This window comes from Squalius cephalus, assembly GCF_949319135.1.
Source record: "Squalius cephalus genome assembly, chromosome: 3".
NCBI lineage: Eukaryota > Metazoa > Chordata > Actinopteri > Cypriniformes > Leuciscidae > Squalius > Squalius cephalus.
Genome location: NC_137124.1, coordinates 38,886,753 through 38,902,285, shown reverse-complemented (window position 1 = coordinate 38,902,285; position 15,533 = coordinate 38,886,753). Strand labels below are relative to the sequence as shown.

Genomic DNA, 15,533 nt, shown 5'->3' with positions numbered 1-15,533 from the left:
ATTCGCTGAGTTTTGTTTCAGTTTATAGATGTGCTCAAGAAAAAAAAGTTCACCGCGACGGAGAGGCAGAACGCACACCCTGTTTATTTTCTTTATTTTACAAAAGCACAATGTTTTGATTTGATTGTAAGTGGACACATACAAAAGTAGAAATATCACAGATTCTTTTTTTATATTTCTTTTTTCTGTATGACCATAAATGACGGAGTAATTTAAGTTTATAGTGCTACAATGTGGAGAAAATCCAGCAAAACGCGCCCGCGCGTTTGCCGACCTCAGAGGGTTAATCTATAAACTGTTGTATAGGTGCTTGTGTGGGAACTGTATTAGGATGCCCACAGAGCCAGAATATATATGCTGCATGGAGATATAACTGAATTTAAACAAACAATACCTGCTCTAATATACATGGTTATCTGTCTTTTATGACATGCTGTGGCATGTGCTTTATGTATAGTATTTCACTAAAGGTGAAAGGTTGTGCCTTTAATAATGCTCTACTCTTTATTGTAATAAATAAAAATGTTTAAAAATGAGAAACAGTCAGAGACGATGGTAACTTCGTCACATTAGCCGTACAGCATTCTAGAAAGCTCATTCAGAAAGAAAATTTATTCACAAAGTATGAAGTGGCATACTTGTTTTTGATATGAAGTTAGAGCACGAAGCTTTGGTATTGACCCATCCTTCAGAAATAACTTTTTCGCAAATGAAGCAGTCATGCGTAAAATGATTTACCTTTTATCATGTAAACTACCTATATACAGCATGTTATATGCATATGTGTGTGGGACAGAAGCTGCTCCCGCACTGCATGCGCACAGTTTCTGCGCTGCCTCGGCACTGCTTGCGCTTCCAGTGTGAAACAGGTGTAAGACTATGTGCCATATTACTAGAGAGAAGAGCAGCACCACCCCAGAAGGAATGAATACCCCAAAAACTTTTCCGATTGTCTATGAACCCTATATTATTCTGCAGACACCACTTAGACAGCCAGCCTCTTTTATATTAATTTTAGGGATCTCCGACTGGCGAAGTCGAACATCATTAGTGGCGACGTGAATCATAATCTTACAATAATCTTAGAGAATTTACAATTAGCATTAGCCAACACTTTTAAATGTGCTTTGATGTCAGGCACTCTGGCTCCCAGCAAACATGTGACAGGTGGCTGGTGTCTCTATTTCTCATTCCGTGTAATAGAATCGCCAATAACTAGAGCACATTCAACAGGATTCACAGTGGGTGTTTTACTGAGTGGGGAGAACTGATTTGTTTTGTCCCACGATTATGCCGACTCACAGTCACCCAGTTGCCCTGCTGCACTAGCCTGGTAATACCAGACTCTGCTACTTCACTTTGCTTTGTAGAGAGAGTCTGGAATAGCATAATAGAGAAGTGTTTTCTCTCTCGCGGGGGGGCGCTTGTCTGTAGTTTAAAATCATTGGTTACCCATAAGCCAATCACATAACGTTTGGTTATGGCGTGTGTTATGTGCATGCTCAGCCGCATCTAACTTCCACTGTAAACACATGTATGATGCAAAAACTAAACCATCGAGCGAAATACCGGAGTGAACATGGCTGTGAACGACTTTTGCAGATTATGTGAAGTAAATCTACGCAAGTACGCATCCACCACGGTACAATCAGCGTCTACGTCACGGCTCTCAGCCCGCCCTCTGTTCGTTGATTGGCCCGGCTGTTTTCAGGCCGGTGGAAAACTGAAAGATACGCTGCTATCTCAGACTGACTACAGGAGCGAAATGAAATTAGCGGAAGTAGGAAGTATGACGTAGTCAGGCTACTGCTGCACGGGCTCTACAGCCGGAACCGAACAATGTACGTAGTTCATTAAGCTAGTCGCATCCAAAGTAGTGGTCGACCGATATGGGATTTTTAATGGCCGATGCCGATGCCGATATTGAGAAAGCAATCTGGCCGATATGAGGCCGATACAATACATGTGAATACAGTAAATGAGAGACATAAAGAATATTGGTGAAACTAAATGAACATTTATTGTACATACTATTGTACATACTATTTATGCAAAATTATTTTTGCAATAAAAAATATTTACTAAGAAATTAAAATGTAAACAAAAAGGTAAGGTAACACTTCATTAAATAAAGTTTTAGTGCAACTTCTTGTCTGCTTTAATAGTCATAGTCATTTTTTCAGTCACATAAATAATTACTGCTGCTTACTGCAGGTTACAAATAACATTTATCATTAATGAACCAATCTAAACAATATTCATAAATTAATGACAAAATAGTATGTGAGATTACATACATTTTATGTACAACATAGTTAAATATAAATCTCACATAGTTTATTTACACTATTTACTTTAAAATAGTTTAAATAGTTCAACCTTTTTTAAGGTTGTTTTACTTCAAGTATATTTAAATAATAATGATTTATGTGTTTAGTTTTGCGTGTTTGTTTCTTTAAAACGTTGCAAGCCGTCACATGTATTTGCATGACATACATGAACATATGAAAATGTATACTACACACGATATTACGCCAATCATGGATAAATAAATACAGTAGATAGTGAATAACATTTTCAAGGATTTATTTTCAAATGTAATATTATTACATAGTGTTCTCCTCTCATCCACCTCACGCGACCAACTGATCTGTAATGCACGCGACCCAGCTTTTCCGTGCACGCGAGTCCGTTGGAAAACAGCGTCTAGTTTAAATGTAACCCGAGAACAACGCACGTATCTGAGGAACAGCCAGTTACAGGATTTTTGACTGTTTGTGAGGTAAAATGTTTTCAGTTTTGTTTGAATTTGTTTATATCACATCTGTGACCCCCACTGGAGCTACCGCTGGGCTGCGGATCTGACATATCACGGTACTGTTTGAATAGACTCTGCTGCACGCCGGAGTGTTTTTGTGTGTAACACAATGTAGCGTCAGGTTAGAAAGCGAATGCGAATGGTCATTTACTGTGTCTGTCAGAGATGTCTGCTTCACTTCTGAGTGGCTTGTTTTACGGTGCTGGGCGGAGCAGAGTGAGTGTATGCAGTTCATTCACGCTCGCTCTGTTCGCGTTAGTGGAAAAAAGCGCTAATGCACAGTCACAAACTGTTTTGAAATATATCGGCCAAACGGAAAGATTTATCGGCCGATGCCGATATCTAAAAAATTCCAAATATCGGCCGATATATCGGCCTCGGCGATATATCGGTCGACCACTAATCCAAAGCACTATCTAAAGCAGGGTTCACCAATCTCGGTCCTGGAGGGCCGCTGTCCTGGGGTCCGTTCTTCGTACGTCGCTAACTCACTTAGCTGCATTTGATTGTTGCCGATTTGGCATGATCTTGGATTGTTTGGTTCTTCAACGCTCATCCTGGACTTGCTGTCATAGCAACATGTGCGCAAACTTAAACCTGCTCGGGAGCAGGCTTATTTCATGTTAACAGGATTAGATCCCGGCTTCATAAGCGGAGCTGATACGGGAAGTCCAGCGCAGCGCGATAGTGCACTTTCTGAGATATATATTTTTTCTCGTGATTCGTGAGATTGTCGTTTTTTGTCGCTTTTATGTTTAAAAAACAGTTTTAGTTTTTTTTGTGTGTGTGTTTTGTGGCATTTCCTAGCCACTAAGACCCAATGATGTAAAGCAGTTTTTTTTTAGTTTTTTTTTTTTAGGCTATCATAATTTTTTATGAAGATCATACAATCATGACCATGCCGATTACTGATATGTCACTCAGGCTTCACTAACGTGATCGGTACCATAGACTATAGGCTACCATAGACTGCCATCAAGGCCTCAATGAAGGGGATTATGTGAACAGAAAGGGTGTTCATAATGTAAATGTGCAGCCCAGTTACTATTGTGATTCTTAATATTCCAGATTAGTAATATTATATCAAATTAAAAAAAAGGCAGTTGACTAAAATCTTCCATATCACAAATGTGAAAGCAAAATGGCCAGGATCTGTGCATGACTTAAGCATTTTCAGAGATTCACATTTATGCACATTATTTGAAAGTGGTAAGGAAAGTTCCACAATTAAATATCAAGCTCACTGTATTACACACACTTATGCTGATCCTAACAGAACTGCATTTTTTCATAGGTGATTATGACATGTTCCTGCCTGCAGACGGGTGTTTTATGACCCCATTCCCTGACCCAAACCAGTTACAGTGCAGCTCTAGCCAGGACAAGGACACACAATGAAATGAACTTTGGCTAACTAAAGGGAAGATGTCAGTGTCTGAAAAGTCTGAGGGTTGCACACCTGACAGGGCCTGTGACATTGTTGCATGTGCCATATTACACAACACTGCCCAAAAAAAAACCACTTTTCATTAAATGTTTAATAAAAGACAAATATGCTTAGTTCCTTGAGTTTTATTTCAATTGTTCTTTGTAAAGAAAAGCCAGTGGTCAGGTGCCTGCAACAAGAGATATTAGACACATGCCTCATGCAACAAATAAAAAGGAAAAGTTGGCTATACACTGCCCACCTGTAGGCCTATGTCTCCTCTGTCTGTGCAGACTCTTCTGTTGGCCTTTCTGTAGATGTGGAATCCTGCAACATATATTGCAGCCATAAAGCCTACAAGTATAAATGAAGTAAAGTTATTTATGCACTTGCAGGTAGGCTAGTTCCTCCATATGACAGTTATCTGAGAGAGTTTATTCACTGTCTAGTGCAATGGAAACAAATGGACATTACAAAGTCTTATACTTTCTTTCCTTTGGAAAGTTAGAAAATGTCCACTTACTGCACATATTTCAGCCACCACTTTCTTGGGAACAGATACAAGTGTTGGTGTATTAGCCTATGTAAAAGTGCACAAAAGAGGAAAACACAATGTCATTACAATGAACTACACTGGGGAAAAATGTGATCAATAACTCATAATGGCAAAATATTTTTACATTAACATAAGTTTATCAGTTTTCACTTACTCAAGATTTAACAGTTGAAAGGACTATACAGCCTTAATTTAATGCAGCAAAAATTATTTTACAGTGTAGGCTACTAAGATCTTTTCTATTTTTTTCTCAGCCTTTTTCTTGGTTGCTTTTATAAACAGAACACCATTTATTTAACAGTGCCTTTTATAAAAGAGACTATAATATAACTAAAAATTACCATTATGTAGAATATTTTTGTACTTCACTTTTATTTGTTCCCATGTTCTAGTGTGGTGACTGACATTACAATGAACAAAGTAATTATGCAATTATTAAAATACAAAAATGTAGGCTAATAAGTGATAAAAACATCTAACATGGCCACTTCTAACGGATTTAAATTGTCTGCTACTTTTTGCCAGCCCTCTCTCCTGGCTTTTGCAGACTTTGAGGTGTTCCCTGGTGTTTTGATTAAACATTAAAATTCCGAATAAACTTCGACTATTAGTTCTTGCTCTGCTGAGGAGAAAAACTGAGCCCGCTCTTTGGCCACGCTGAGCAGCCAATAGCAGCGTTGCTGATCAATGTTTCTACTATCGATACATATCCCCTTTTAACCAGCGCATGAACGCGCAATTATCTCAGATAACTCAATCCAGCGATACTAATCATATCCGGCAAGTGTGTTCGAAGAACCGAGTTAGCCAGATCATGATTCGCACGATGATATCATCTTGGATGTGTCATTTGATCTCGGATGTAATAAGCAACGTACGAAGAATGGGCCCCTGCAGAGTTTAGCTCCAACCAGCTCTAACACACCTGTTTGAAAGTTTCTAGTATGCCTAATGAGACCTTGATTAGCTGGTTCAGGTGTGTTTAATTGGGGTTGGAGCTAAACTCTGCAGGACAGCGGCCCTCCAGGACCGAGATTGGTGAACCCTGATCTAAAGCCCTTTTATTCTTACTATCCTCGATTAAAGTTTGGATGCGTGTCTAGTTCTGAAATTTTCTCCATCAGCCTGACTGTCTCCCTGTATTTATCACATGTGTAACCCTCACCGCTGACAGAGAAGGCTATACTATATATGTGGCAGGCAGTGCAAGTGACAATAACAGGAGATGACATGACTCACCATGTTTGTTGACTAATCCAACTCACCACAGTTGTTTGATGCTCGTAAAAGGCGCGCAAGAAAAAGGACAGTAAGCACGGATGGCAGGTTAACAGGCTAGCGAAATGCTAGTGAGTTGTGCTAGTGATAGCGATTTAGATTAAAGCTAGCGATTTCAGATCAATGGAGCAGCTGTGCTGAAATCGCGGCGCCATCTGCGGGGTACCCTTAGCATGTTAGCCAGGTTTTGAAGTGCCAAATGGCCTTAAACAATTACTAAATAAACTTAATTTTTTTTGATTTTCTAATAGATTTATTTCAAGCACGGATTGCTTCTGACAGTGCTGAACAAACTTTCGGGGGTTCGAAGTGCCAAATGCGAATACAAATTGGCGTTGAAACGGTGTTACTCACCAGTTGCAACTTTTTAATGATTTTTGACCATGCATGGTTTGAGAATGTGAGATGGCTTAGTGCGATCATCAAATCACAATGGTTGTGGTGTAATTATATAAATATATAGTCTGACAGGCTGCTGAGTAAAGGCTGCTGAGTTTCGATTCACATTAAATAATACTCTGCAAGTGCTCTGTGTTTGTTTGAGGTGCTTATAATTTGCATCTGTGAACGCAATATGTGCCATTCATCTTCCCAAATTCATAAATAAGAATCGTTTTTAAATCTGCTGTCCACAAAGAGAAGCATTAATAAATAAAAATAAAAGCTCAATGGTTTAACGCTTGAAAGCAAAGAAATTAAAACAAAAATAAATGTTAGTATTATTGTAATTAGGGGCCAAGCCCCAAAGGGGCTGTAGCCCCTATTATATTAGTTTTCCGCACTATTATTATAATTGGTGGGGGAAAAATACATTTTTGTTGCTATTTTAAACGTAGTGCTATGTGCACTATGTAAATAACATCTATCGTTATTTGCACTTTGTGCTGCCACAAAAGCTGCTGCCTTTTATGTTGCTGTATCCTTTTAATGCTTTGGTTCTTCAAAATGTTTCCTCATGTTTAACTAAAGAAAGTTGACAATAGTGAATGAGTAGATAATAAATTAAGACATTTAACTATATTTCTGAACTTAACATAAATGTCAAAGACTTTGAATACTATACATACAATCATTTTAACTAGAAATGAGAGTTTTAGCTAGGGGAAACTGGATTCTGGTTTACATCACAAATTTCAGCATAAAACAGCTAACATAGCAAGAATTTATTATGTAAATATTTGCAAGATTAAATATCACACAGCACAAGCACATTTTGAGACATTTCAAGCTGTCTTTGGAATGTTTATTCTTGATGAGAGAGAATTGGCTTAACAGCATCCTCTACTGGTTGTTTTGAATACTCCAACATTTGTCTCACAGGACATAGGTTGCTTCTCAAATGGAAGGCTGTGTCCTAGTAAGGCTGCATATCTTGGCTACTACATCATCAAGTGCAGCCGAGGGCCATCTCAATTTGAAGGTTCCTTGGAAGGCAGTCTTTGTTTCACATCCTTCATTCAGCTCATTTTCAAGGATGCATTCTTTGTGTCCTTCATTCACCCACAATATTTTGCACAAATTCCAATTCACGAAAAAGAACTGATGGAAAACGAGTCAGCACTGAGCTTGTCTGTAAGACAAAAATAATGTTTTATGAGATGAAATGAAATTAATCACTTAACACACTAAACTGCCAATAATATAAGCCACTGGGAGACCACAGACAGTTGTCATTCACTGTATTACATTAATAGAAAACCAGTTAATATAAAGATTTTCAATACAAAGTATTTTTCCAAAAGTAAACATGTTCCAGAAACATGTGACGTAGCCATGCGCAATTACTTCACTGTTTCATTTTAGCTTTCAATGCTGAGGAAGACTCTAGCCTACAAGCCTCCGAAGGACTGGATTAGGAAGGACACAGCCTCATGAGGCAGCCTTCCATTTGATAAGCACCCATATTTACTATTTGCCAGATGTTGTTTTATCTAAAGAATGAAGTTCAGGGGTCAAACGTCATAACAGGGCCCTAATAATTAAGAAAAAGGAGAAAGGTCATGGATTAACACTGGTTTGATTTGAACAGCCTTTTTATTATGAACCCCTGAACATTTATGCTACTAGTTTGAATCAAGGTAAACACAGGAGTGCGATTGGATGCAGCCATTTTAACTTCCAGTCTCAGCTGCTTCCATTTACTTTAGCTGTACAAAAACAGTCTGTTATGCTGCTTAATATTGCAAACTGGTATTTGTTATTATATTATTTTAATTAATCATAAACAAATAGTTTTACTGTTTACTGCACTACCTATAGAGGCTACTGAATCAGAAGTCTTGCACATTCACAGGAAATAGCTTCATTCTGTTTTGAAAACTAAGGTGGATAACTTGTTCTTAGTTATTTTTTCTCATAAATTCAATGGTGTAATGTATTTCCCTTCCTCCTGTAGAAAGTCTGATGCTGGGGACAGAGATGGATCTCCAGCTGGTGGAGGGTACAGTTGTGGCCTTGGAGAGTGCTCTGAAAATGTGGCTTCATGACCAGGGCGGAGACAGGGAACAACTGCACTTGTTGTTACCCGCTTCTCTCACAGCACAGGGTTCTACACCACATCCTGCCAACAACAGGCCAAGCCCAGGTATACAGTTTATACATTTATTTCAGACTTAGATGTAGGTTTATCTACTAAAATATTTATTCGAAAATCTATTTCTTGCTGTACGCATCTCCAAAATGAATGTTTTTGCGAAGCTTGCGTTGTGTATTGTGTGTCTGCTTATTATTTAGGTGTATGTGATGTTGCTTTTGCTCATGTCCCCCTCTGCAGTCTGTTTGAAGTGCGACATGCAGGAGAGACTTCTCAGTCCAGCCCTGCTTCCCAGCACTCCTGACCTTGGAGTGAAGACTGAGAGCGCGCAAGATTTCCAGCACCCAAACAAGAGTCTGGCCAATCCCTCGCCACAACGCCTACGAGTTGTCAAGTACAGTTTCATCTGTAGTTAGATTTTGTTTTAGGAGCTAAACTGTAAACAAATGACATTAGATTAACCATTAACGCGACTTGTAAGATTTTATTTTATTTTTATGAATAGGGTTTTGCCACAGAGCTACCAGAGTGCTGTGATGTTTAATATCGTAATATAAAACATCACATACCTGGGAAAGCCCATAATAGTGGTTTTGATGGCTATTAATGTTCAGATATATTCAATAGGGACACAAAAACGCAGTATGTATGTGGCCTCTGAAACATAGTTAATGTACAAGTATGACTGTGTGAGGGAAAAGAGGATAAAAAAATCTATGCAAAAGTCAATATGACAGAATCTGCACTGTTTGAGTCCTCTGTTTCCAACACAGTCATACATTGTGTTCCCTTTGAGTGTTTTGCATATGATTTTCATGCACATGATGTCATTCTTCCTAGCACTGTGATACAATCATACCACTTGTCCCCACCTAGCCATTATGGGCCAATTTGACGTACACTTGCATAATTCCATTTCCGCTTACACTTTTTAAGAAATGGATACTCTTTTTCAGCAAGGATGCATTAAATTGGTCAAAAATGACAGTAAAACATTTCTGAAGGATCATGTGAAATGATCCTTAAATTTCAAAATAAATTAAAATGTAATTTTTTGGGGGAAATTGTAATAATATTTCACAATATTAGTATTTCACAATATTATTACTGTTTAACTGTATTTCTGTTCAAAAAAATGTAACCATGGTGGGAATAAGAGCAGACACACACAGTCACACACATATATAAATATATAATATACACATATTAAAAAATAAGAGGAATCATAAATATTGCATTTTGATTTAAATGTTTAAATGTTACTCTGATTAACTATTTTACACAACATAAATGGTGTTTACTTATATTCCACAAGATAAACTAATAATAACTGAATTTATAGCAGTAACATACAGCAATATCAATATTATCAATAGTTAAGAATTAATATTATTTAAAGATATACACCTTTAGATCTAGCTGTTGTGTGTGTGTGTGTGTGTGTGTGTGTGTGTGTGTGTGTGTGTGTGTGTGTGTGTGTGTGTGTGACAGAGTTCTTCATGCCGATGGAGTTTGTCAGTCTGTGCTGTATGGACTGCCGCTCATCATCAGACCAACCTCATGCTGGCAGCTGGACTGGGATGAAATAGAAACAAACCACCAGACATTTCATGCTCTCTGCCACTTACTTAAAGTCAGTGCTTGTGTGTGTGTGTGTGTGTGTGTGTGTGTGTGTGTGTGTGTGTGTGTCTTTGTGTTCATAGAGCACAGCTGTGTGATAATCTGTTATGTAAGGATGTAAAAATTTTGTAAAAAAAAGAAAAGCTACACTATATATATATATATATATATATATATATATCTTTTTGTCAGACCCGTGACTGGTTCCTGTTGGTACGCTCAGAGCCAGGGTCAGGATCAGGTTCTGGTGTGTTCTCCTACTATGTACTTCAGTCCTCTGGTTCTCTCTCTCTGCTGTTGAAACCTGTGCTGACACGAGAACTGATGCTCCCCTGCTGTCTGCCTGTCTCAATGGAGGACCCACCACTGCCTGCACTCGCCACTGTGGAGGTGCCATTACATAAAGACAGACATCTCATGCATAGCCCTGACATAATGAAAAACACTGAATATCTCACATTCAACTTGAGTCATTTAGAATCAACAACTGGTTATGTGAATTCTGTAATGAGTGCAATTACTAGTATTAAAGGGATAGTTAATCCAAAAATGACAATTCTGTCATCATTTACTCCAAATATGTGTGAATTATTTTTTTTTTAAAGAAGAAATTTTGAAGAATTTTGGGGTCCAAACAACATTGGACACCACTTACTTTTATTGTATACAATGTTCAAAAGACATACAAAATATATTCTTTTGTGTTCCACAAAAGGTTTGAAATAACTTGAAGAGTAAATGATAATAGAATTGTTTCCCTTTAAGAAAGTTTGCTAACCAGTGATGTGATCACTGTGTCCAGAGCTCCCTAGAGCAGCTTGAGAAGGACCCTGTTTTTAACCCTCTCTGTCTGGACTCCAACCTTTACCTGCACCTGAGAATTAGAGGTCTGCTTACCCGCACATCACAACCATTTGGAGCACAAGGCCAGGGCCGAGGCCATCGCAGGGGCGCCAGTCGACCACCAGAGGGCTCCACACAGCGTCAGGTTAGAGGAGTAGAATGGAACAAAATGTCTGAGATACTGTATGTGCAACACAGAAACGAGTAGAAAATAAATAAAGATCTGTGTTGTCTAGAATTTGAATGATCTGAAGTTTGCTATAACTAAACAGTTTTGGACAGTAAGTTAGAGTTGATAGCTGTAGAATTATTGGTATTATAATGATGAGTATTGAGTAACATGTTAATGTTCTAGGGAAATAGAGGAAATAGTTTTGTCATACCTCCATTATAAAAACATAATGACAAAATATGGCATAAAACCTGATATTGTGCCAGTAGTGTTGGCTTAAGTTGACCTAAATAGATTAGATGTAATCAGGTTAAAGTAAAGAAGAGGCCTGTGTCAAACTTCAGCAACTTTTAAACTAAAATGTCAACATGGTGTCAACATGTTCAGCTCTAAATCTGACATTTTAGAAAACAAACTAAAATGCAAATAAATAGAGAGGAAATATCTTTCTATTAACCATCTATCAACAAAGACATCAACTATGGCAAATGGTTGAATTGAGAAATTCTTTGCGTGTGTGATGTTGGAAGGGGAAATTTATTGCCCCAGAGAGCAAAAACGAAACCAAGCACTGGCCTTATATTGAAACACCCACACAAAGGGGAAAGACAAAAAGAGTAAAGGGAGAAAGAGAGAGATAAATAGCAATACAAATAAATGGGTTCCTATTTTGAATCTGGCCACAATTCAACTCAACATGACCAATTTTCCAACCTCAAGCACTTTGTGATGTCACACATTATAAATAGAAGAAAGATATTTAGAAAATTCAAAAAAAATATATAGTCGTTCTTCTAGTGCACTGAAAAACAGATGTAACAAGCGGATCTTATATTCTAAATAAAGCTTGTTAGTTCCATCAGTTGATAGGGAGTTTTGTGTCAAGCTTGATGAATTATATTCTGTAGCATGATTTGAGATGAGCATGCAAGAGCATCTTGAGCTTCAGTGGAAAAGGAACATCCGACTGTTGGTTCAAAGAGTCACATGATCAATGTCGCAAATGTACTAATTTGATTAGTGACCTAGAAACATTTCCAATGCATTTCTTAATCATTTTTACATCATACTGTTCTTTGTTTCAAAATACTTTCAATTAGACTTGAACCAATCTTCTGTGCAATACAGGACATGTTTGCCTAAAAGGGCTAAAGCAGCGTATACAGAGAAGTGTTAGAAGTCACAATGACACTTAAAGCTCGGCTTGGAGAAGGTGGAGCAAAATAACATTTTCCATTCTTCCAGTTCTTAGCAAACAGAAACTTGGTTGAATCTTGAATAAGATTTTATTTTTGTAATTAATTTTTTATGTGCAGCTAAACTTGAATCCTGTGGTAGAGAGTTTGACATGATCTGGCACTATGCTTGTTCTCAAATTTTTCCTGTTCTGTCATTTTTGGTTGCAGGGTCGGCAGTCTCAGAGCCGTGCACGAGCCACTGTGGCCCCTCTGCCGTCCATTCCTTTAAACAAGATGCCTCGCCCTTCACTGAACCTCAGCCACTCCCGACCCTGTGCCCCTGCCCTCTTTTTCCAGGACAGCTATGAGGAGGAAGACCCTCTGATCATTCAGTAAGGAGAGAGAGAGAGCAGAATACTTTCACTGTGAGAGGAAATCACACATTCACTCTCACACTGACTAACACTAACTGCTGTGCACAGGCAGAAATTTAGAGCAGTCGTTTCTAAACTCCCACAGACAGGATGTTACATACTTGCACATGACCGGATATATACTATTACATGTACAGCTAATTTGAAATGTATATGTGCTGTGCAAACTTGGTTTACTATTTAGAGAACACTACTGTTCTGTGCATCCCTGCTTCTCTCATCTTACACAAAGCACATTTTAAAAACTCAATATACACCTTCAGCTAGCTATATAGACAAAAATACTGCAGAAAAAAGCAATGGATATAATTATTCTTTAGAAAAAAAAAAAAAACAGTTTTAAAATAAAACATGACAATTATTCCTTAGTTAATTCATTGGTTTTCAGAATACAATTTAATAGTGCAACACCACAGCTTCATTTATCTACTTACATTACACCTCAAATTAAATAACCTCATTACTTCTCCTAATAAAAATGTCAGCAACTTTGAGACTGACACTGCAAAATCTGTCCTCATTTCTCAAGACGCCCAGTATTCTAAAAACAAGCTGTTTTGTTACACAAATGTTTGCAATTAAAACAGTCCTCACAGTAACAGCATGATTTCGCTCTTTTGGAGGAGTAATTAAACTAACCATCATGCTGTACCGTTTAACAAAGGTTGCACCACAACTTGGAAAATAGTTGTGAGCTGCTGAAAAGAAATAAAATACAAAACCACAGAATTGAAAAAGGACAAGAAGAAAGGCTGTTTAAAGAGTGAACTGCCTTCTCAGTGTAAATGCTGTGGCTAGAAGGCTCTGTAGAGAGTTGAGGAGGAAGAGGGCCAGAGTAGTGGAAAAGTAGAGCCATTGTCTTCCTTTATGGAAGCTGCCAGTACAGCCCCAAGGGAAACACGCTGTACTCAGCTGAGCAGGAATTCAAGGCCTTCAATGAGTTACAGAGAGGGGGAAAGACAGAAAGAGGTCACTGTGTGAAGCTCCGAGACCTCGCGGAACAAGGTTCAGCGTTGGAGGCGCTGGTTTAGAGTTGTGAGAGCTGAGGGATGCGATTCTGAAAGCATACTGAGGTCAGAGCTCTACTGTTACTCAATGGGCCTCTCTTACTACAGCCCATTAAGTATTGCCTCATTAAGCTTTCCGCCATTCCACCCACCTGGCACCGCCTACGCCTCGTCTCTATGACATCGTGGTGAGGTTTGGCATTGTGCAAACGGCAGAAAAAGCAGACATAGAGAGATGATATGACGTCATTCTCCTTTTTTCATATTTTACGTTCACAATTTCCTAACTTGTTCAGTAGTTACGAAAGAGATTCAGAGGGTTTTTTTTTTTTTTTTTTTTTTTTTAAATGACTCTTTACTTCTGATTGACTATTGTCTTAAGCATGTGTTGTCTTAGGGACCAGTGCCCAAATCACATACTGTAAGTTAAGAAAAAACATTGTAATAATTTTTTAGTTATCATTGCTACGGGTTTTCTTAATGTAGGGGTTTACAATTTTTTTCCACAGTATTGTTTAAAATCTGTTAAATGAAGTAGTTCTCTAAAACAATTTCATTTTTGTTTTTACTTTCCCTTTACTAGATATTGTACATTCTTTATAAACCAATACACTATACTAATAAAATGTTTATAAACAATGTTTATTTATATACTGCATTCTATATTTATATTAACACTATGTATTACTTGTATAAATGTTTTTAAAAATATTCTTTGCTGCTGTTTAATGTTTTGCTTTTGCCTGTTTAAGAATAAACAAATCTTGAAAACTGATATTTTACATGAATAATCAAATAATCAAGCCTAATCAAAATTTGGTTTTAGAATAAGGTATAAGGTATCCATTAGAAAGAACTGTTAAAATTTGACTATATCTTCTGGTTTTATAGAAGAATCGTAGCATTCTCAGTTTTTTTTTTTTTGCTGAATTTTGATTGAAAGACATAGCATTTTCAAGAAATGGATGCACTTCCCCATCATTTGCCTCACACTTGAGAGAACAACAGCTCAGTTCTGTTTTCCGTTCGGTTATCCAAGCATCAAGTGGCCAGCAGAACGAAAACATAAACGGAACATTAAAAAAAACAGGAACTAGTACAACATCACAAGTGCATCCAAACTAAACCAGAGTGCTTCTTTTTTTATCCATATGATGCCAAAATTGAAACTGATAACTTGACCTCTTTAACACACATGCACTATTTAAAGTTTTGGTGGTAACGTGGGTCTTTAAATAGAAAGCATCTGTGTGTAGAATGATGAACCAAGTTTACACCAAATTTAGCTTGTCTCAAATATTTACTCAGTTATTTGTCTATTGAATTACTTATTGTTGGATATAATACAAACATACTGTCAACATCAAACTAAATAAACAAATGACACTGATTACAAATGACAATGACAAGAAGAGAGAGAAAAAGTGTAGTTGTCAGTCCACTTCCTCTTTTAATACCTATGAGTAATTTGCTGTTAAAATGTACCACTGCAACCCAGTATGATGGTAAACTATGCGTAGCTAGACCTTGGACCAAATTAATGCATTCTTTTTAGATGAAAGACTCTGCACTCTAAACACATTCACTGTTTTTCTGCTTAAGAGCTCTAAACCTTGAAAAAATACAGCAGCTTGTGATGAATAGGTCAGATTTTGGCTGTCCACTTAA

At 37.6% G+C, this 15,533-nt stretch overlaps 1 protein-coding gene across 4 annotated transcripts in view; it reads left to right on the top strand.

Annotated features, from left to right (window-relative positions):
• Nucleotides 1-13,176, top strand: part of m1ap (meiosis 1 associated protein) — an 80,159-nt gene extending 66,983 nt beyond the window's left edge. For 2 of the 4 annotated variants that reach the window (XM_079866130.1, XM_079866129.1), the window contains exons 5-10: nt 8,474-8,662; nt 8,852-9,005; nt 10,103-10,244; nt 10,424-10,621; nt 11,034-11,219; nt 12,653-13,176. In XM_079866130.1, coding sequence (XP_079722256.1) covers nt 8,474-8,662; nt 8,852-9,005; nt 10,103-10,244; nt 10,424-10,621; nt 11,034-11,219; nt 12,653-12,820 — 1,037 coding nt within the window. In that variant the 3' untranslated portion in view covers nt 12,821-13,176. The remainder of the gene's footprint in view (nt 1-8,473; nt 8,663-8,851; nt 9,006-10,102; nt 10,245-10,423; nt 10,622-11,033; nt 11,220-12,652) is intronic. The other 2 variants (XM_079866128.1, XM_079866127.1) reach the window with 2 other exon arrangements.
• The last annotated feature ends 2,357 nt before the right edge of the window (nt 13,177-15,533 follow it).